Raw genomic sequence first — 16,615 nt, 5'->3', positions numbered from 1 at the left:
GTCACACAGACCAGGGCTTAAAATCACTGGACTTCTCTAGGCCCTGAGTTTTTCATCTGTAAAATGGAGAAAATAATAATGGCCGCCGCACAGGACTGTGTGTGCAGAGGCTTTTGGAACAGCACTCACCGAAGCACCTGTGTTCGATCCCATCTTCCCAAACGTGCACATGCCTGCATTCATTCATTCCGCTCACCCGGCAATCGCTTGCTGATATCATCACATACATTATGTATTACATAAAATCATACAAATTCAACATTTATCTATTATATATAAAAATAGTTATTTATGCGAGATACATACTATTTCATATATAAAGGTGTGTGTGTACACACATATGTATATGCTGTGATCCTTCTTGAACTCCTGGGCTCAAGTGCTCCTCCCACCTCACCTCTTGAGTCGCTGTGGTTACCGGCGGGGGCCACCGTGCCCAGCCCATGTTCTGTTCTCCCTCTGTGTGCTACAAACGACTCCAGGCCTGCAGTTGTGAACAAGATAGGTGAGAATCCCCGTTTCATGGAGCTTATATTCTCGTGAGGGAGGCAAACCAATAAAATACGCTGGTGTCAGATGCGGACAGATCTGTGGCAACAGTGAAGCAGGGCTGAGGAGGAGGGGTGCAGGGGGAATTGGAATCCAAGGTGGGTGTCCCTAGCCCCTCAGCCAGCAGAAATGGGGACAAGAGCATGGTGGGGTCAGGTGCAGTGAGAGTGGCAGTGAAGCTGTGGGCATTGGCTGGGGTAGGGCAGGGGTCTTTGCCTGCTTCATGGAGCCCTGTGCCCCTCCGTCTGTGGTGATCTGAGGCAGGAGTACACACAGTCCCCTGTGCTGCTTGTCCTGTGTCCTGCGTGGAGGGTGGTGGCAGTGCAGGATGCTCTGAGGAGCTGTCCCGCCCCTGTCCTCTGGTCCTGTTTGAGTGGAGGGCTGGGCTTCCTGGACTCTGGTCAGTGCCTCGATCCGACCCTTCCTGACTTCCAGACACCTGGGAGGAGCCTTCTCCTGTATCTTCAGCTTTTCTGTCAGCTTTTGCCAAGCATTTCAGGATTCTCTAGTTGAATCCATCCTTACAAAAAGAAGGTTCCGCCTGGCCTGCTGCTCCTCCTGGTGACTGTCCCCTTGCCCTGTGTTCTTGCCTTTCCTTCCAAGGTGAGCTTCAGAAGTAGTTGTCCATGCTTGCAGTGTCCTCTGCCCCCTGACACCTCCACTTTCCGAGTGTGGCTTATTGCACCTGCTTTCGTCGTGGGGACCCCCAGCATTCCCCTCCAGCAGACATGTTAGTCCTCACTCCCCGATCCGGTGCCCTTTGGCACAGCTGCCCATTCTCTTCTGTGGTGGCTCCACGTTCTTCCACCCCCATCACCCGAGCTTCCCTCAGGCCCCTTTTCCAGCTCCTGCCTCGCCACCCCCCTCACTTTTCCTTTGGCCCAAGTATCCTTTGGGGGCCTGGGCCTGGCTTGCCGCCTCCGCTTCCCCTGTCCCAGTCCACCGTGCTTTGTGACTTCCCCTCTCTTTTGAGGGCGGATGTCCTTGGTGCCATCTTCTGTCCCAGCACCTGGGGAAGCACTCTGCACCGCTGCTGCCCAGACCGTGTCCTCGGGAGAGTGGCTTGTTCGGTGGACCCCTCTCAAGATGCAGGTCTTCGGGTCACCTGCCCCTTTTACTCACAGCCTGGCCTGGCCTCTGCCAGACAGAGATGTCCTCATCATCATTCCATTGTGTTCACTCACCACTACCCAGGCTTCCTCCCTGGCAGCCAGGGACTGCCACCGCGTAAGTCAAGTTGGCTGCCTGGGGGTTGTGGTCAGTAAAGCCCACAGGGGACCCTGAGCTGCCCATTTTCACGGTAATTGAAACACTGTTCTAAAACAGCATGCCATATACCCTGAGCAATATTTTTTACATAACACATTTTGGCAGGAATCCTAGGAAGCATCTCTTCCTTGGAGACTTCATTTGAGAGAAGGCTCAGCAGACTGTGGCATTTTTTTCCCAGAGAGCGGTTTGGGATCCCATATGGAAGAGCCAGCGATGGGGGCCTTGGCAGCTCAGGACACACGTTGTTCTATTTTGAGTCTTCCTGAACACCTCCTCCTTTGGCATATGTAAGCTGCCGTAAACACTCGGAAGGCCTCTGTGCTTATGGAGCCTGCTTTTCTCCCGCGAGCCCCACTCCGTGGGGCTGCCTCCCGGGAGCCAGTTCTGCCCCAAGTGATGGCGCTTTCTGCTACTTCAACATCTCTAGGACACTCACCCCAGAAAAACTCTGAAAACCATAAAGCCCTGCACAAAGGGACTGACTAGCCTGTGTGGAAGAGCCTCACTTTGAGTGCAAAAGATTCAGGCAGGAATCCCACCCTCACCGCTTCCCAGACATGGCTGGGAGTCGGAGCACCCCTTGGAGCCTCCACCAGCCCCTCAGAGCCTCTGCCCCCTGGCTGTGAATGTTGGGAGGCGCTCTGGGGGTGAGGCACTGACTGCCTAGCAGTCCTTCCTGCCGCTGCGATTTTTGCCCATTTCCAGAACTTACTTCTTCCTTGAAATAAATCATTTTCCTGCTGGATAATACCAGTGGCCTAGAAACCACTCCTCACATGGGGTTCTCTCTCTGTTAAGTCTCCAGTGTTCAGGCACCGGACCCTGGAGAACTCGCCTATCTCCAGCTGTGACACCAGTGACACCGAGGGCCCCGTGCCGGTGAACAGCGCGGCTGTCCTGAAGAAGAGCCAGGTGGCCCCGGGCAGCTCCCCCTGCCGAGGACATGTGCTGCGGAAGGCCAAGGTGAGCCCTGATTTCTGGGGGCACTGGTCTGGGGGTGTCGGGGATCTTTAACCTCCCAGCATTCTCAGGTGTGAATAGGGAGCCTATTCTTCTTCTGCTCCATCCACTTGGCACTCAGCCTTCAGTAGACATCTTGGAATGGGTGCTTATCGAGCTCTCACCACCCCGCAGATCCTGTTAGGAAGCGGGTTCTCAAAGGTGAACAGTGACCCAAAGGTGCTGACCATTTAGCCCCAGTGCCAACAGTCGGCTCCAGGGTCATCTCAGACGCAGGCAAGCCCTGGACTCCTCTGGACTAGTTTTCTCATTGGTGGGGTGGAGATTAGACCAGGCGACCCCTGAAGTCCTCTTCAGCACTTAGATGTGTTTCTTTAGAAAAACAAAGAAAAAGATCTACCAAGCAAATAGAAAACAAAAAAAAAGCAAGAGTTGCAATCCTAGTCTCTGATAAAACAAACTTTAAACCATCAAAGATCAAAAGAGACAAAGAAGGCCATTACATAATGGTAAAGGGATCAATTCATCAGGAAGAGCTAACTATCCTAAATATATATTCACCCAACACAGGAGCACCCAGATTCATAAAGCAAGTCCTTAGAGACTTACAAAGAGACTTAGGTTCCCATACAATAATAATGGGAGACTTTATTGTCAACATTAGACAGATAAACAAGACAGAAAGTCAACAAGGATATCTGGGAATTGAACTCAGCTCTGCTCCAAGTGGAACTAATAGACATCTACAGAACTCTCCACCCCAAATCAACAGAATATACATTCTTCTCAGCACCACATCGCACTTATTCCAAAATTGACCACATAGTTGGAAGTAAAGCACTCATCAGCAAATGTAAAAGAACAGAAATGATAACAAACTGTCTCTCAGACCACAGTGCAATCAAACTAGAACTCAGGACTAAGAAACTCAATCAAAACCACTCAACTACATGGAAACTGCACAACCTGCTCCTGAATGACTACTGGGTACATAACGAAATGAAGGCAGAAATAAAGATGTTCTTTGAAACCAGTGAGAACAAAGATACAACATACCAGAATCTCTGGGACACATTTAAAGCAGTGTGTAGAGGGAAATTTTTATAGCACTAAATGCCCATAGGAGAAAGCAGGAGAGATCTAAAATTGACACCCTAGCATCACAATTAAAAGAACCAGAGAAGCAAGAGCAAACACATTCAAAAGCTAGCAGAAGGCAAGAAATACCTAAGATCAGAGCAGAACTGAAGGAGATAGAGACACAAAAAACCCTCCAAAAAATCAGTGAATCCAGGAGCTGATTTTTTGAAAGGATCAACAAATTTGATAGACTGCTAGCAAGACTAATAAAGAATTAAAGAGAGAAGAATCAAATAGACGCAGTAAAAAATGATAAAGGGGATATCACGACCGACCCCACAGAAATACAAACTACCATCAGAGAATACTATAAACACCTCTACACAAATAAACTAGAAAACCTAGAAGAAATGGATAAATTCCTGGACACATACACTCTCCCAAGACTAAACCAGGAAGAAGTTGAGTCCCTGAATAGACCAATAGCGGGCTCTGAAATTGAGGCAATAATTAATAGCCTACCAACCAAAAAAAGTCCAGGACCAGACGGATTCACAGCCGAATTCTACCAGAGGTACAAGGAGGAGTTGGTACCATTTCTTCTGAAACTATTCCAATCAATAGAAAAAGAGGGAATCCTCCCTAACTCATTTTACGAGGCCAACATCATCCTGATACCAAAGCCTGACAGAGATACAACAAAAAAAGAGAATTTTAGACCAATATCCCTGATGAACATCGATGCAAAAATTCTCAATAAAATACTGGCAAACCGAATCCAGCAGCACATCAAAAAGCTTATCCACCATGATCAAGTGGGCTTCATCCCTGGGATGCAAGGCTGGTTCAACATATGCAAATCAATAAACGCAATCCAGCATATAAACAGAACCAAAGACAAAAACCACATGATTATCTCAATAGATGCAGAAAAGGCCTTTGACAAAGTTCAACAGTCCTTCATGCTAAAAACTCTCAATAAATTCGTTATTGATGGAACATATCTCAAAAGAATAAGAGCTATTTATGACAAAGCCAATATCATACTGAATGGGCAAAAACTGGAGGCATTCCCTTTGAAAACTAGCACAAGACAGGGATGCCCTTTCTCACCACTCCTATTCAACATAGTGTTGGAAGTTCTGACTAGGGCAGTCAGGCAAGAGAAAGAAATAAAGGGTATTCAGTTAGGAAAAGAAGAAATCAAATTGTCCCTGTTTGCAGATGACATGATTGTATATTTAGAAAACCCCATTGTCTCAGCCCAAAATCTCCTTAAGCTGATAAGCAACTTCAGCAAAGTCTCAGGATACAAAATCAATGTGCAAAAATCGCAAGCATTCGTATACACCAATAACAGACAGAGAGCCAAATCATCAATGAACTCCCATTCACAATAGCTTCAAAGAGAATAAAATACCTAGGAATCCAACTTACAAGGATGTAAAGGACCTCTTCAAGGAGAACTACAAACCTTGAAGTTTGTAGTGAAGTTTGAAGCTCAGTGAAGTAAAAGAGGACACAAACCATCCTCCTGGGTAGGAAGAATCAGTATTGTGAAAATGGACATACTGCCCAAGGAAATTTATAGATTCAATGCTATCCCCATTAAGCTACCAATGACTTTCTTCACAGAATTGGAAAAAACTGCTTTAAAGTTCATATGGAACCAAAAAAGACCCTGCATTGCCAAGACAATCCTAAGCCAAAAGAACAAAGCTGGAGGCATCACGTTACCTGACTTCAAACTATACTACAAGGCTACAGTAACCAAAACAGCATGGTACTGGTACCAAAACAGAGATATAGACCAATGGAACAGAACAGAAACCTCAGAAATAATACCACACATCTACAGCCATCTGGTCTTTGACAAACCTGAGAAAAACAAGAAATGGGGAAAGGATTCCCTATTTAATAAATGGTGCTGGGAAAATTGGCTAGCCATAAGTAGAAAGCTGAAACTGGATCCTTTCCTTACTCCTTATACGAAAATTAACTCGAGATGGATTAGAGACTTAAATGTTAGACCTAAAACCATAAAAACCCTAGAAGAAAACCTAGGTAATACCATTCAGGACATAGGCATGGGCAAAGACTTCATGTCTAAAACACCAAAAGCAACAACAACAAAAGCCAAAATTGACAAATGGGATCTAATTAAACTAAAGAGCTGCTGTACAGCAACAGAAACTACCATCAGAGTGAACAGGCTACCTACAGAATGAGAGAAAATTTTTGCAATCTACTCATCTGACAGAGGGCTAATATCCAGAACCTACAAAGAACTCAAACAAATTTACAAGAAAAAAGCAAACAACCCTATCAAAAAGTAGGCAAAGGATATGAACAGACACTTCTCAAAAGAAGACATTCATACAGCCAACAGACACATGAAAAAATGCTCATCATCACTCGCCGTCAGAGAAATGCAAATCAAAACCACAATGAGATGCCATCTCACACCAGTTAGAATGGCAGTCATTAAAAAATCAGGAAACAGGTGCTGGAGAGGATGTGGAGAAATAGGAACACTCTTACACTGTTGGTGGGACTGTAAGCTAGTTCAACCATTGTGGAAAACAGTATGGCGATTCCTCAAGGATCTAGAACTAGAAATACCATTTGACCCAGCCATCCCATTACTGGGGATATACCCAAAGGATTATAAGTCATGCTGCTATAAAGACACATGCACACGTATGTTTATTGCGGCACTATTCACAATAGCAAAGACTTGGAGTCAACCCAACTGTCCATCAATGACAGACTGGATTAAGAAAATGTGGCACATATACACCATGGAATACTATGCAGCCATAAAAAAGAATGAGTTTGTGTCCTTTGTAGGGACAGGGATGCAGCTAGAAACCATCATTCTCAGCAAACTGTCGTAAGAACAGAAAACCAAACACCGCATGTTCTCACTCATAGGTGGGAATTGAACAATGAGATCACTTGGACACAGGAAGGGGAACATCACACACCGGGTCCTATTGTGGGGAGGGGGGAGGGGGGAGGGATAGCATTAGGAGATACACCTAATGTAAATGACAAGTTAATGGGTGCAGCAAACCAACATGGCACATGTATACCTATGTAACAAACCTGCACATTGTACACATGTACCCTAGAACTTAAAGTATTATAAAAAAATAAAAAATTAGACAAAAAAAAAAAAGAAGAGAGCCCAGGAATAAACTTGCCTCCAGCCCCCTCCCCAGCACCGCCAGCTGCGTGAGTCAGGCTCTGAGGGCCTCGGAGGAACTTCTTTAGTCCCTCCTGAGGCAGCATCCAGTCTTCTCATGGGATTAGCCACTGGCACGTTTTGATGCTAAACTTTAAAACCTCAGAAATTTTTAAAACAGTCGTTGATCAAAGCAAACGGGTCCTGGCTGCAGCCGCAGAAAGTGCTGCGTGTGTGAAAGCGCACGGCTTATGATGGCATGAGCTGGGGAGCCGTAGGAGTGTGGTTTGCCCACCCCGAGGGGCTGGAACGCGGGAGCCCTCCCTGTACCGGCTCTGTGGGTTCCTCTCACTGCCGGAATTAACTTTTCTTTCTTTTTTTTTGAGGCAGGGCCTCACTCTGTGGCCCAGGCTGAATACAGTGGTGCCATCACAGCTCACCACAGCCTTGACCTCCTGGGCTCAGTTGATCCTCCCACCTCAGCCTCCCAAGTAGCTGGGACTACGGGTGTACACCAATATGCCCAGCTAATTTATTGTATTTTTTGTAGAGATGAGGTTTGGCAGTATCGCCCAGGCTGGTGTCGAACTCCTGGGCTCGGGTGATCCTCCTACCTCCCGAAGTGCTGGATTACAGGCGTGAGCCGCTGCGCCCAGCCGGGCATTCTTTGCGGCTTTTGGAGCGCACTCTGAGTTGGCAGGAATAGGTGCTTCCTGCGAGATGGGAATATGAGTACCGCCCACCTGCTGTGCTCTTTGGGGTGCTCACAGGAGGGCCCCTAAGAAACTTGGCTGTCCCCAGCTGTCCCCCAGAACAGCAGTCCTCCATGGCAGATCCATGTACTGAAGACCGTGTGTGTTGGTGAGTCTGGGGAAGGGAGGAATGACTGTCATCCCCGTTGCTTTTCTTCGTATTTGCCAAGTGTTCTCAGCTGGTGACCACTGGGCTCGCTGATGGAGGAATATGTTTTGCCTGGGGGGTGTTTAGACCTGAGCTGCCTGATGACATCCCGCTAAGGACCTGCAGATGAGAGATGCTGTAAATGGACTTCATCTATTTAGTTTCTTTATCATCGAAGAAATTGGACTGAAAATTCTGTGGTCCCGACCCTCGAAAGGGCTCCTGTCACTGTGTGCGCTTCCGTCGCGCAGAGGTTCAGGCGCCCCCTCCCTTCTGCTCCCTCTCGGTGAATGGGAAGCGGGTGATCCTGGGCCACCTCAGATGCACAGCCAGCTGTCCAGACGGGTCCCCACTGACAGGTCCAGAAAACAGCGGAAGCCCCTCTCGTCCCTCCAGCTGAGAATCTTGTTGCAGAAGTCGGAAGGGGACAGACTGAGCAGGGTTTCCCAGGATTTCTGAGAACAGTGACAAGGGACCCCTGGTTGGAGGTGGGGATTGTGGCGGAGCCCGTAGACGCTGAGAACTGAATGCATTTGGGTATCGTAAACTTGTCATCTGCCTCCTGCCTTTTTCTGAGGACCAAGGGGTCTGACGTATTCTGGCTGTGGGAAGCACTACTCAGCTGCGGTATTCCTGAAATACCTTCCAACTCTCGGTGCGGAGCACTGAGCACGAGAGAGGGTTCTAGAAAGTCAGACGGCTTCCAGTCCCATGCCCCAGGGCTTCCTGGCTCAGAACCACCCACCAAGCACAGCTGCGGCCAGGTGTCCCTTCCCTTCATCTGGGCAGGCCATGTGCCAAGGGACATCCAGGCATGGAAACTGTGGCTCCGCTCTGGGAGGTGCCTGAGGGGCAGGTGCTGAGCTGCTCCAGATTTCGTGCCACTCCCTCTAGTGACACATTCACCTGGAGATTCTGTTTCCTGCCCTGCTCTGAGTTGAGTGGAGTCTACAGGTTCTCATCCTTTCACTTATTCTGTGGCCAGTGTGACCTGGGCTTGGAAATGTCACTGTTTCCTAGACTTGTTTGTTAAACATATGTGGCACCATGTGGAGGTAACATGGGGTCTTCCCTCTCTCAAACCCCCACTGCCTGGGAGGAAATGGGGGATGTGTACGACAGAGGACTGCCCTTGAGCGCCGACCTCGTGACCTTGTCCCCTGGGCATCTTCTCTGCTTACAACAGCCCACATAGCTATCCCAGGGAGGCTGCTGAAGGGGCAAGAAGGCATGAGGCGTACCCAGCTAACCATCCTCCCCTCTGCAGAATACTTCCGCCAAGAGTCAGAGTGCCTCAGCATGGTTTTATCATCGCTGCGGTTTGGTGTTTATATCTGACAGATTTGCTAGCATTGTGCATTTAACCATGAGTTGAACTTGAGCTCTTGATTGAGAAAAGGTGAGAAATTGTTCAGTGTATGCAGCATGCAGAGACGTGCAGTGTACTCATGACCCAGTTAATGAGCTCCTGGAAAGAGAGTGGGAGTCAGGCATCTGCATCGCGGCACAGGGTCACTGGGCACAGAGAAGAAAGCCCGTGTTTGGTGGCCAGGCTCATGGTGTGCCGGCTGCTATGGGCGGGGCTTTCACAGAGCCTTTCTCCTTTGATCTTCCCAATCACGCTTTGAAGTCTTTGGTGGGACTCACATTGTACCAAGGCTCAGAGAGATGAAGCAACTTCTCCAACCCACCCCCCCCCCAGTGGCTGAGGCACAGAAAGTCTGGCCCTGGCATCTGTGCCTTCTGCTGTCTTCCTCCAGAGCCATCCATGCCAGGGAACTGAGGGCTTCTGTCCTGCATGGTGCTGCTGCTGCTCTGACCTGCGTCTGCTCTTCCGCCTCCTCTTTCTGGAACTCAATCCCATGACCAAACCCCATTTCAGATCCCCCCATTTCAAATCCACATAGCTCCAGAGACCAGGAGTAGCCCAGGCGTCTGCCTCTGTGCAGCTGCACTGGGTGTTGAGGACCCAAAGATGAGTGGCTGGAAAGGAAGAAGCGAGGAAGAACATGGAGGGTGTGTATCCGGTAGGGAGGGGCAGGTGCATTTATTGCTGTGACATGGCTTGTTGAAAAGCACAGAAACTGCACAGAAGATGGGAGCATTGCCTCCCTGAGTCAGGGCAGGAAGGGGCACAGGGTAGGGGGAAATCACTGAAGCCTAGTCCTCAGGATACATGAGGCTGGCCAGGTGACGTCAGGAGGAGAACGGGCATGGGTGTGTGTAGAGAGAAGCAGATATGAAAGCCAGAGTGTGGCCTGTTGGGAGGCAGCAGGGCAAAGTGGAGATGGGAGGCCTTTGCTGTGGAACAGTGGTTTGGGGGCCCAGCTTCATCACTTTGGACCTAAGGCAAGTCACTAAGCCTCTGTCTCCTTATCGATCGATTGAGACAGGGTCTTGCTCTGTTGACCAGGCTCGAGTGCAGTGACGGTCGTGGCTCACTGCAACCTCAAACTCCCGGGCTCAAGCAATCCTCTCGCCTCAGCCTACTGAGTAGCTGCGACTACGGGTGTGCGCCACCACACCCAGCTAATTTTTGTATTTTTTGTAGAGTTGGGGTCTCCCCGTGTTGCTCAGGCTGGTCTCACGCAATCCTCCCACCTCGCTCAGCCCCTCCAAGTGCTGGGGTTCCAGGCATGAGCCCCGCAGCTACCTGTCTCCTCACTTAGGAAGTGGGAGTACTGTCCACCTTGCAGGACTGTCATCAGACCAGACACAGCCGTGCCCAGTGCATAGCACAGTGCCTGCCCGGTGCCCACTGTCCCTGCTCTCGCTTTGCTGGCACTGCGTAGACCACAGCCATCCGCAACCAGCACGCAGGGCCTGTGGATGGAACAAGTCCAGCTGCTCCGCTGACTGGATTTAAGCATCCACGTATTTTTTAAAAAAACATTTTTCTATTATGGTAAAATAAACACAATGTAAAATTGACCATTTTAAGCATGTTTAAGTCTATAGTTCAGTGGCATTAAGCACATTCCCATTGTTGCACAGCCATCGCCACCATCCTTCTCCAGAACTTTCTCATCTTCCCAAACCGAAGCTCTGTCTCCATTAAACACTAACTCCCCAGTCCCCCCACCCCAGCCCTCCATACCCACTATTCCACTTCCTTTTTTGTTTTTATATTTTTTGAAATAGAGATGAGGTCTTGCCATGTTGCCCAGGCGGGTCTCAAAACTCCTAGCCTCATGCCATCCTCCTGTCTGTGCCTCCCGCAGTACTGGGATTCCAGGTGTGAGCCACTGCACGCGGCCCACTTTCTGTCCTGGTTAGACCTTTCCAGGTCCCTCATGTGAGTGAAATCATTACAGGATTTCTCCTTTTGTCACTGGCTTGTTTCTGATCATGTCCTCAAGGTCCATCCAGGCTGCAGCATGTGTGAGAAGCCCTTCCTTTTTAAGGCTGAATATGTGGCGGTGTCTGTACTCGCCATGTCTTATGTGTCTATCCATCGGTGGGTATTGGGCTGCCTCCGCCTCCTGTCTGGTGTGAGTCATGCGGCTGTGAACGGGGTGTGTGGTATCTGCTGGAGACCATGCTCTCCATTCTGATGGTAAATACCTAGCAGTGGAATTGCCGGGTCATTGGTCATTGATTGTGTTTAGTTTTCTGCAGTAGCCAAGCACCCACCTGCTCTGAGTCGAATGTGGATGGTGGGCGTGGCTTGTCCCAGCCTGATCCTCTTGCCCTGTCAACTTACAAGACTTTCCTTTTCTCTAGGAATGGGAATTGAAGAACGGGACATAGGGGACAGCAGGACTGCTCCAGCCTCAGAGACTGCACACCCCCTTGCCCGTGTCCTCATCTGTGTGACGGCAGGAAGCTCTGCCCAGAGTGGCCTCAGCTGCGCGACTCCAGAGGCTTCATGGCCGAACTCTGAGGCCAGCGCCTCTCACCCAGGCCCACTTGCATTCCTTCTACTGTATACTGGCGCCTTTAGAAAAGATGTAAGACTTTGGTCCCCAACTTTGTTAAAAAACAAAAACAGTGATGGAAAGGTGTTTGAAAGGATGCTATTAGGCAAAGTGACATCTTTCTGACCAGTTAAGCCATTGCTTTCACCGATTCCAGCCCAGCCCTGGACTGAGGATGGATGGTTCTGTGAGCCCCCAAGTGAAACCTTTCGACGGGGAAGAGCTTGGATCCTCGGCTGCCCTGGGCATGAGTGTGGCTGGCGCGTGGGCACTGGGCTCGCCTCGCACACCACCAGGAGGGCCAGGGGCTTACACAGCCCTGACGTGGACTCTGTGTCTCGGCATACCCTCCCCACGTGCCCGTCCCCCTTGTCATCAGAGGTAAAGGCATGAGAAAATCACGCTGTGAAACATTTTTTTGCTTTTTATTATTTTTTGGACAGATGCTTTTGTCACCAAGACATGAAAAGCTGCCATTCTTCTTAACCTGTTTTTTAAGAATCTTTTTTGTTGTGTGTCACACTTAGATCTAAGGATTTTTCAGAGGTTCCTTATTTTATTATTTGTGCTACTTTTGACAGGTAGCAGAGGGTTTTAATACTTCACTAACAGTGTGCCCTCCTCCCCCTTGGGCTGGCATCCCCAGCCCTTAGTCCACATCGGAGCCGGCAGGTGCTCCTCCCACCAGGAGCCTCTGGCTGCTTGCCACTGTACAGGACGTTTACTGCTGCGTGGGGCCAGGGCAGTCCTTTGAAAGGGAAGCAAGTTCTGGAACTTGTTCCCTCATGGAGCTATAACACCTTAGAGCACGAGGCAGGAATTCCAGGGCCTCCTGCCCCTCCCTCTCCCTTCCTCCAGCTTGTCAAGTTAAACCACTAATGCATGGTGGGTCTGGCCGTGCTGCCTCTCCTGAGTGGGGTGGGTGCGGGCAGGGCCCCTGTCCCAGCTTTCTTACTTGCCTTCTGTGCAATACCGCTTGGAGAATTCAGATGCCTAAGGCATAAAGGAAAAAAAGAGTTCGTGGTTTGAGCTGGTATCTACTCCCTGGGTTTAAAAGTCAGATTTAACTTCTTGGTCTCCCGGAGGCCACTGTCAGGAATTCTCCATTATGGGAAGATGCAGGCACTGATGACAAAATAAGTCGCCCCTGAAAGCCTCCGCAGGCGGATTCACGGAGACCAGTCCCAGCAGCGACCGCCCCTTCCCTGAGCAGAGAATAGAGAGGTGTCACACTTGGTGCAAGCCTTCTGCCCAGTGTCCAGAATGTCCTTTATCACGCAGAGGAAGAGACGGCAGGAAAACACTGACAACGAGTTTCCCCCAGACATGCTATCAGAGCGCCAGCCACGGGACTGTACGGTTAGGATTCATGTTGAAGGTCGTGGCGCCTGAGGACTGCAGGGGCCACGCTGGATTACTCGAGCGGAAAAGTGGTCTCCCCTGTATAAGAAAGTTTTACGAGAACTGGAAGCTGCTGGAGTCCACCTGAAACTTGAATTGATCGCAGAGCCATCTGCCGGGAGCGTGTTGGGTTCCTGAGCCGTCAGCCGGCGTTCCCCCCCGACGCACGTTCCTCCTGGGTAGTCCGTGGAGGCCCATTACACCAGCATCCGTGATGCCATCTTCCCACTAGGACATCCAGGCAGGTCGGGCGGGGACGCCACAGTCTCAGGGCCGGTCCGCTGCGTTGCCATAGAGGAGCCCTCCCTCCGGTGGGGACTTCCCACCGTTGCAGGCAGCTGGGACCAGTTCGTATCACACAAAATGCATTTTCTATAAAGGGGGAAAAGTTGGCTCCTCCAAAAGTTTTTGCTGCATTCGGGTCAGGTAGTTTCCCTGGTTGAGGCTCTTGGGCCATTCTGATTGGCAGCCTGCTTTGCCGAAGAGAACTGTGCGAGGTTTTGGTGGTTAGGAGGAAAAGCGGGAGATGGCCAGCCTGAAGTCTCAGTCCTGGCCCAGCACGGGTGGGGGGCAGCGGCCAGCCAGCAGGTGAAGCGCGAGCGGCACACGGTGTGTCCCGCGGGCCTGAGCTGTCACCCGCCAGCTTCCTCACCAGGTAAGGAGGCCCCAGAGCCTTAGCAGGGACTTGCCCAAGGGCACAGCTGATTGGTGCTCGACTCCCAGCATGCATATTTTGTTTTAAAAACCCAGGTTTGTAATTCACTGCCACAACCATAAGCCTTTTAAAGAGGAGGCAAACTTTCACGAATCCTATTGTGGTCCATGGAGCCTTTCAAAATGGGTGCCCTGGAAGGGGGCCCTGACATTGGATTCCCTCGATGCCAGATACTCCCTTGAAATTTCGCATTTGATCAGAAAGTTTAAAGCATTTACTTCAGAATAAGTTATTTATTTGTATATGTTCAATAAATAGTTTTTAATTTATATCTGTACATATTAGACACACACGAGCCATCTTGCCAGAATTCTGACAGTGATCTCATTTTATCACCCTCCCAAAACATGCCCCAGGAACAAGCACCCCTTGCCTCTGTGGCAGCTGCGTGTGTCTGATTTCATAATGAAGCCAGGCTGTGGGGGCAAGAGGCCCGACAGGCAGGGCAGGGTCCCCGGAGAAGCCAGAATAAGGGGTGCAGAGGCCCGACAGGCAGGCCAGGGTCCCCGGAGAAGCCAGGATGAGGGGTGCAGAGGCCCAACAGGCAGGCCATGGCTCCCTCTTCCCAGAATCTGGGGGGAACTAGGGCAAGGCCCATCTGTCTGCAAGGCCGGTAGCTCCCTCCCTCGGCTTCCAGAGTCCACAGCCGGTGCAAGGTAACCAGTGTGGGTCTGCTGAGTCACCCCAGGCACCAGACTTGACCCAGGAGCACGGGCCACTGTCCATGGGGCCTTCCTTGAGACCTTCCCTTGGGGCTGGCAGGTGGCCATTTACCAGCTGGGTCAGTCCCGTCTTGCCCTCTGTGCCTGTGCCCTGGCGTGGCCAGGCCTAACCTTCCCCTGTATCTTACTCGTCCCAAAGTTATTATTGGCCATTTCTAAATAGACAAAACTACCCTAAAAGGTGGAGATTTACTCCTTTTGAAAAGTCTGTTTCAAAAAGTATGTCCTCGGCTCTGGAGGCCACCCCCAGGAAGGAGTTTGAGATTCATTATCATTATGGCCACAATTTGGCGCTTGTGCACGGGATTCAAAGGGCAGTGTTGAAGCCAGGGTTAGATATAGGGTTGTGGGCAAAGCTCCCTTGTTTGTGGCCACCCCTTACCTTTCCAAAGAGGCTGTTAACTCTACTCACCCACTATTTGGGGGGATGTAAATTTTGCCCACAGACTTTGCTACCCAGGTGAGGTGCTCTGTTCATGCACCAAACTCTTGTCATTTGACACCATCCAAGGATGGGTAGCCTGTCGTGTGGCCGGTGACCCGCACCTAGAGAAAAGGCACCTCATGCCGCAGGGAAGGGCCGACACCCTGAGCTCACAGGTGGCCCCTGCAGTCAGGTGGATGTCCATCCTTGAAACAGCCACTTCTGGGAGCACAGCACTGGAGGTCTCAGGCGTCAGGGTTGCCTGGCAGGGCGCCCTGCAGCTTACATAAAGGTCGTGGCAATACTTCAATGTTAAATTATTGCCTTCCTCTTACTAAAATAATTTTCTAATGGGAACGGTAACTTCAAGTTCATGACATAGTTTGAAGGAGGATAATTCATTTTTTCCTGGTTGTCACTGTCTTGTCCCCATGATGGGCTGGGTTCATACTGTGAAATAAACTGAAGTGAAACCAAAACATTCATGCCGTAAACACATGGCACAGCACCGTGGAAAAAGCAAAGCCACCTCCTATTCGTGAGTCCCCAAGCCATAGCAGGCCACTCCATCGTCTGTAAAGGGAAGGAAACTGCGCCTGGGAAGTGGTGGGCTTCAGACGCATCCTTTTGCCCACAGTTCATGAAATAGTTCCAGCTTTGGTCTTCCAAAAAATCTCAACTTCACCGTGCACAAGTGTTACCCAGTCTTTTTAGTGTAGCCATGGAAGATACTTTCAAAAGGAGATCTTCAGATCATAATTCTTAGGGACCAAAGGTGTTTTTAATGAGATAATCTTTTTGATTTTCTAACAAGAAAGGAAATATTCACTTTAAATTTTAACATCAACTTTTAAATGATACTCAGAATTAATTGACCATGGCGATAGGTTGTAAAATGTTTTCATATTAAGAATGTAATTATTTCCTTATTGTATTTTTTAAAAGCTAAAGTCATATTTAAAATTCTCTTTGAAAGAAACAGGCAAAGAAACAGCAAAGATTTTTTTTAAATTAAATATGTTGGTAGTGCCCATTTTAAATGACTGTAAATATATTTTCACTGTTATTCAATGTATTTAATTCATAAAGTAAAAATTTTATGAAAAGCAACTTGCAAGGAAAATCCTAGTTTTCAGTCCGCTCGCCCCGTTTTGTAGCAGCTTCACTGAATTTCCTGCTTTCCTGGTTGATTTTTCTACTGTTTCACGTGGTGTAACCCTAGACTGGCGCCCTTGGCGTGCACCTTTGTGTATGAATAAACTTCTCTCCGCGAGCCCCGGTGTCTTGACTGCCCTTGGTGTGTGCTGCAGACTGAGAAGTGGCTGCATTTCCTGAAGTCCTTGCTGTCAGGTGGGTGGAGGGGGGGTCTCTCGCTGGCCTTGGGCCACCTACGGAGGGGAGAGGGGTCAGGAGTGACACGTGGAGGGAGGAAGTAGGCAGATGAAGGAACTGTGGTTTGTATTAAAAAGTAGTTTTGAGTCCACAGAC

General features: G+C 49.5%; 1 protein-coding gene across 5 annotated transcripts in view; it reads left to right on the top strand.

The window, feature by feature from the left end:
• AFAP1 (actin filament associated protein 1) overlaps positions 1 to 16,400 on the top strand; it is a 187,692-nt gene extending 171,292 nt beyond the window's left edge. For all 5 annotated transcript variants that reach the window (XM_008018005.3, XM_008018009.3, XM_073012530.1 and 2 more), the window contains 2 exons: positions 2,620 to 2,784; positions 11,672 to 16,400. In XM_008018005.3, coding sequence (XP_008016196.2) covers positions 2,620 to 2,784; positions 11,672 to 11,698 — 192 coding nt within the window. In that variant the 3' untranslated portion in view covers positions 11,699 to 16,400. The remainder of the gene's footprint in view (positions 1 to 2,619; positions 2,785 to 11,671) is intronic.
• The last annotated feature ends 215 nt before the right edge of the window (positions 16,401 to 16,615 follow it).

The sequence above is a fragment of the Chlorocebus sabaeus genome, chromosome 27 (genome assembly GCF_047675955.1).
Source record: "Chlorocebus sabaeus isolate Y175 chromosome 27, mChlSab1.0.hap1, whole genome shotgun sequence".
In the NCBI taxonomy this organism is placed as follows: Eukaryota; Metazoa; Chordata; class Mammalia; order Primates; family Cercopithecidae; genus Chlorocebus; species Chlorocebus sabaeus.
This window is presented reverse-complemented; position numbering and strand designations above follow the sequence as displayed.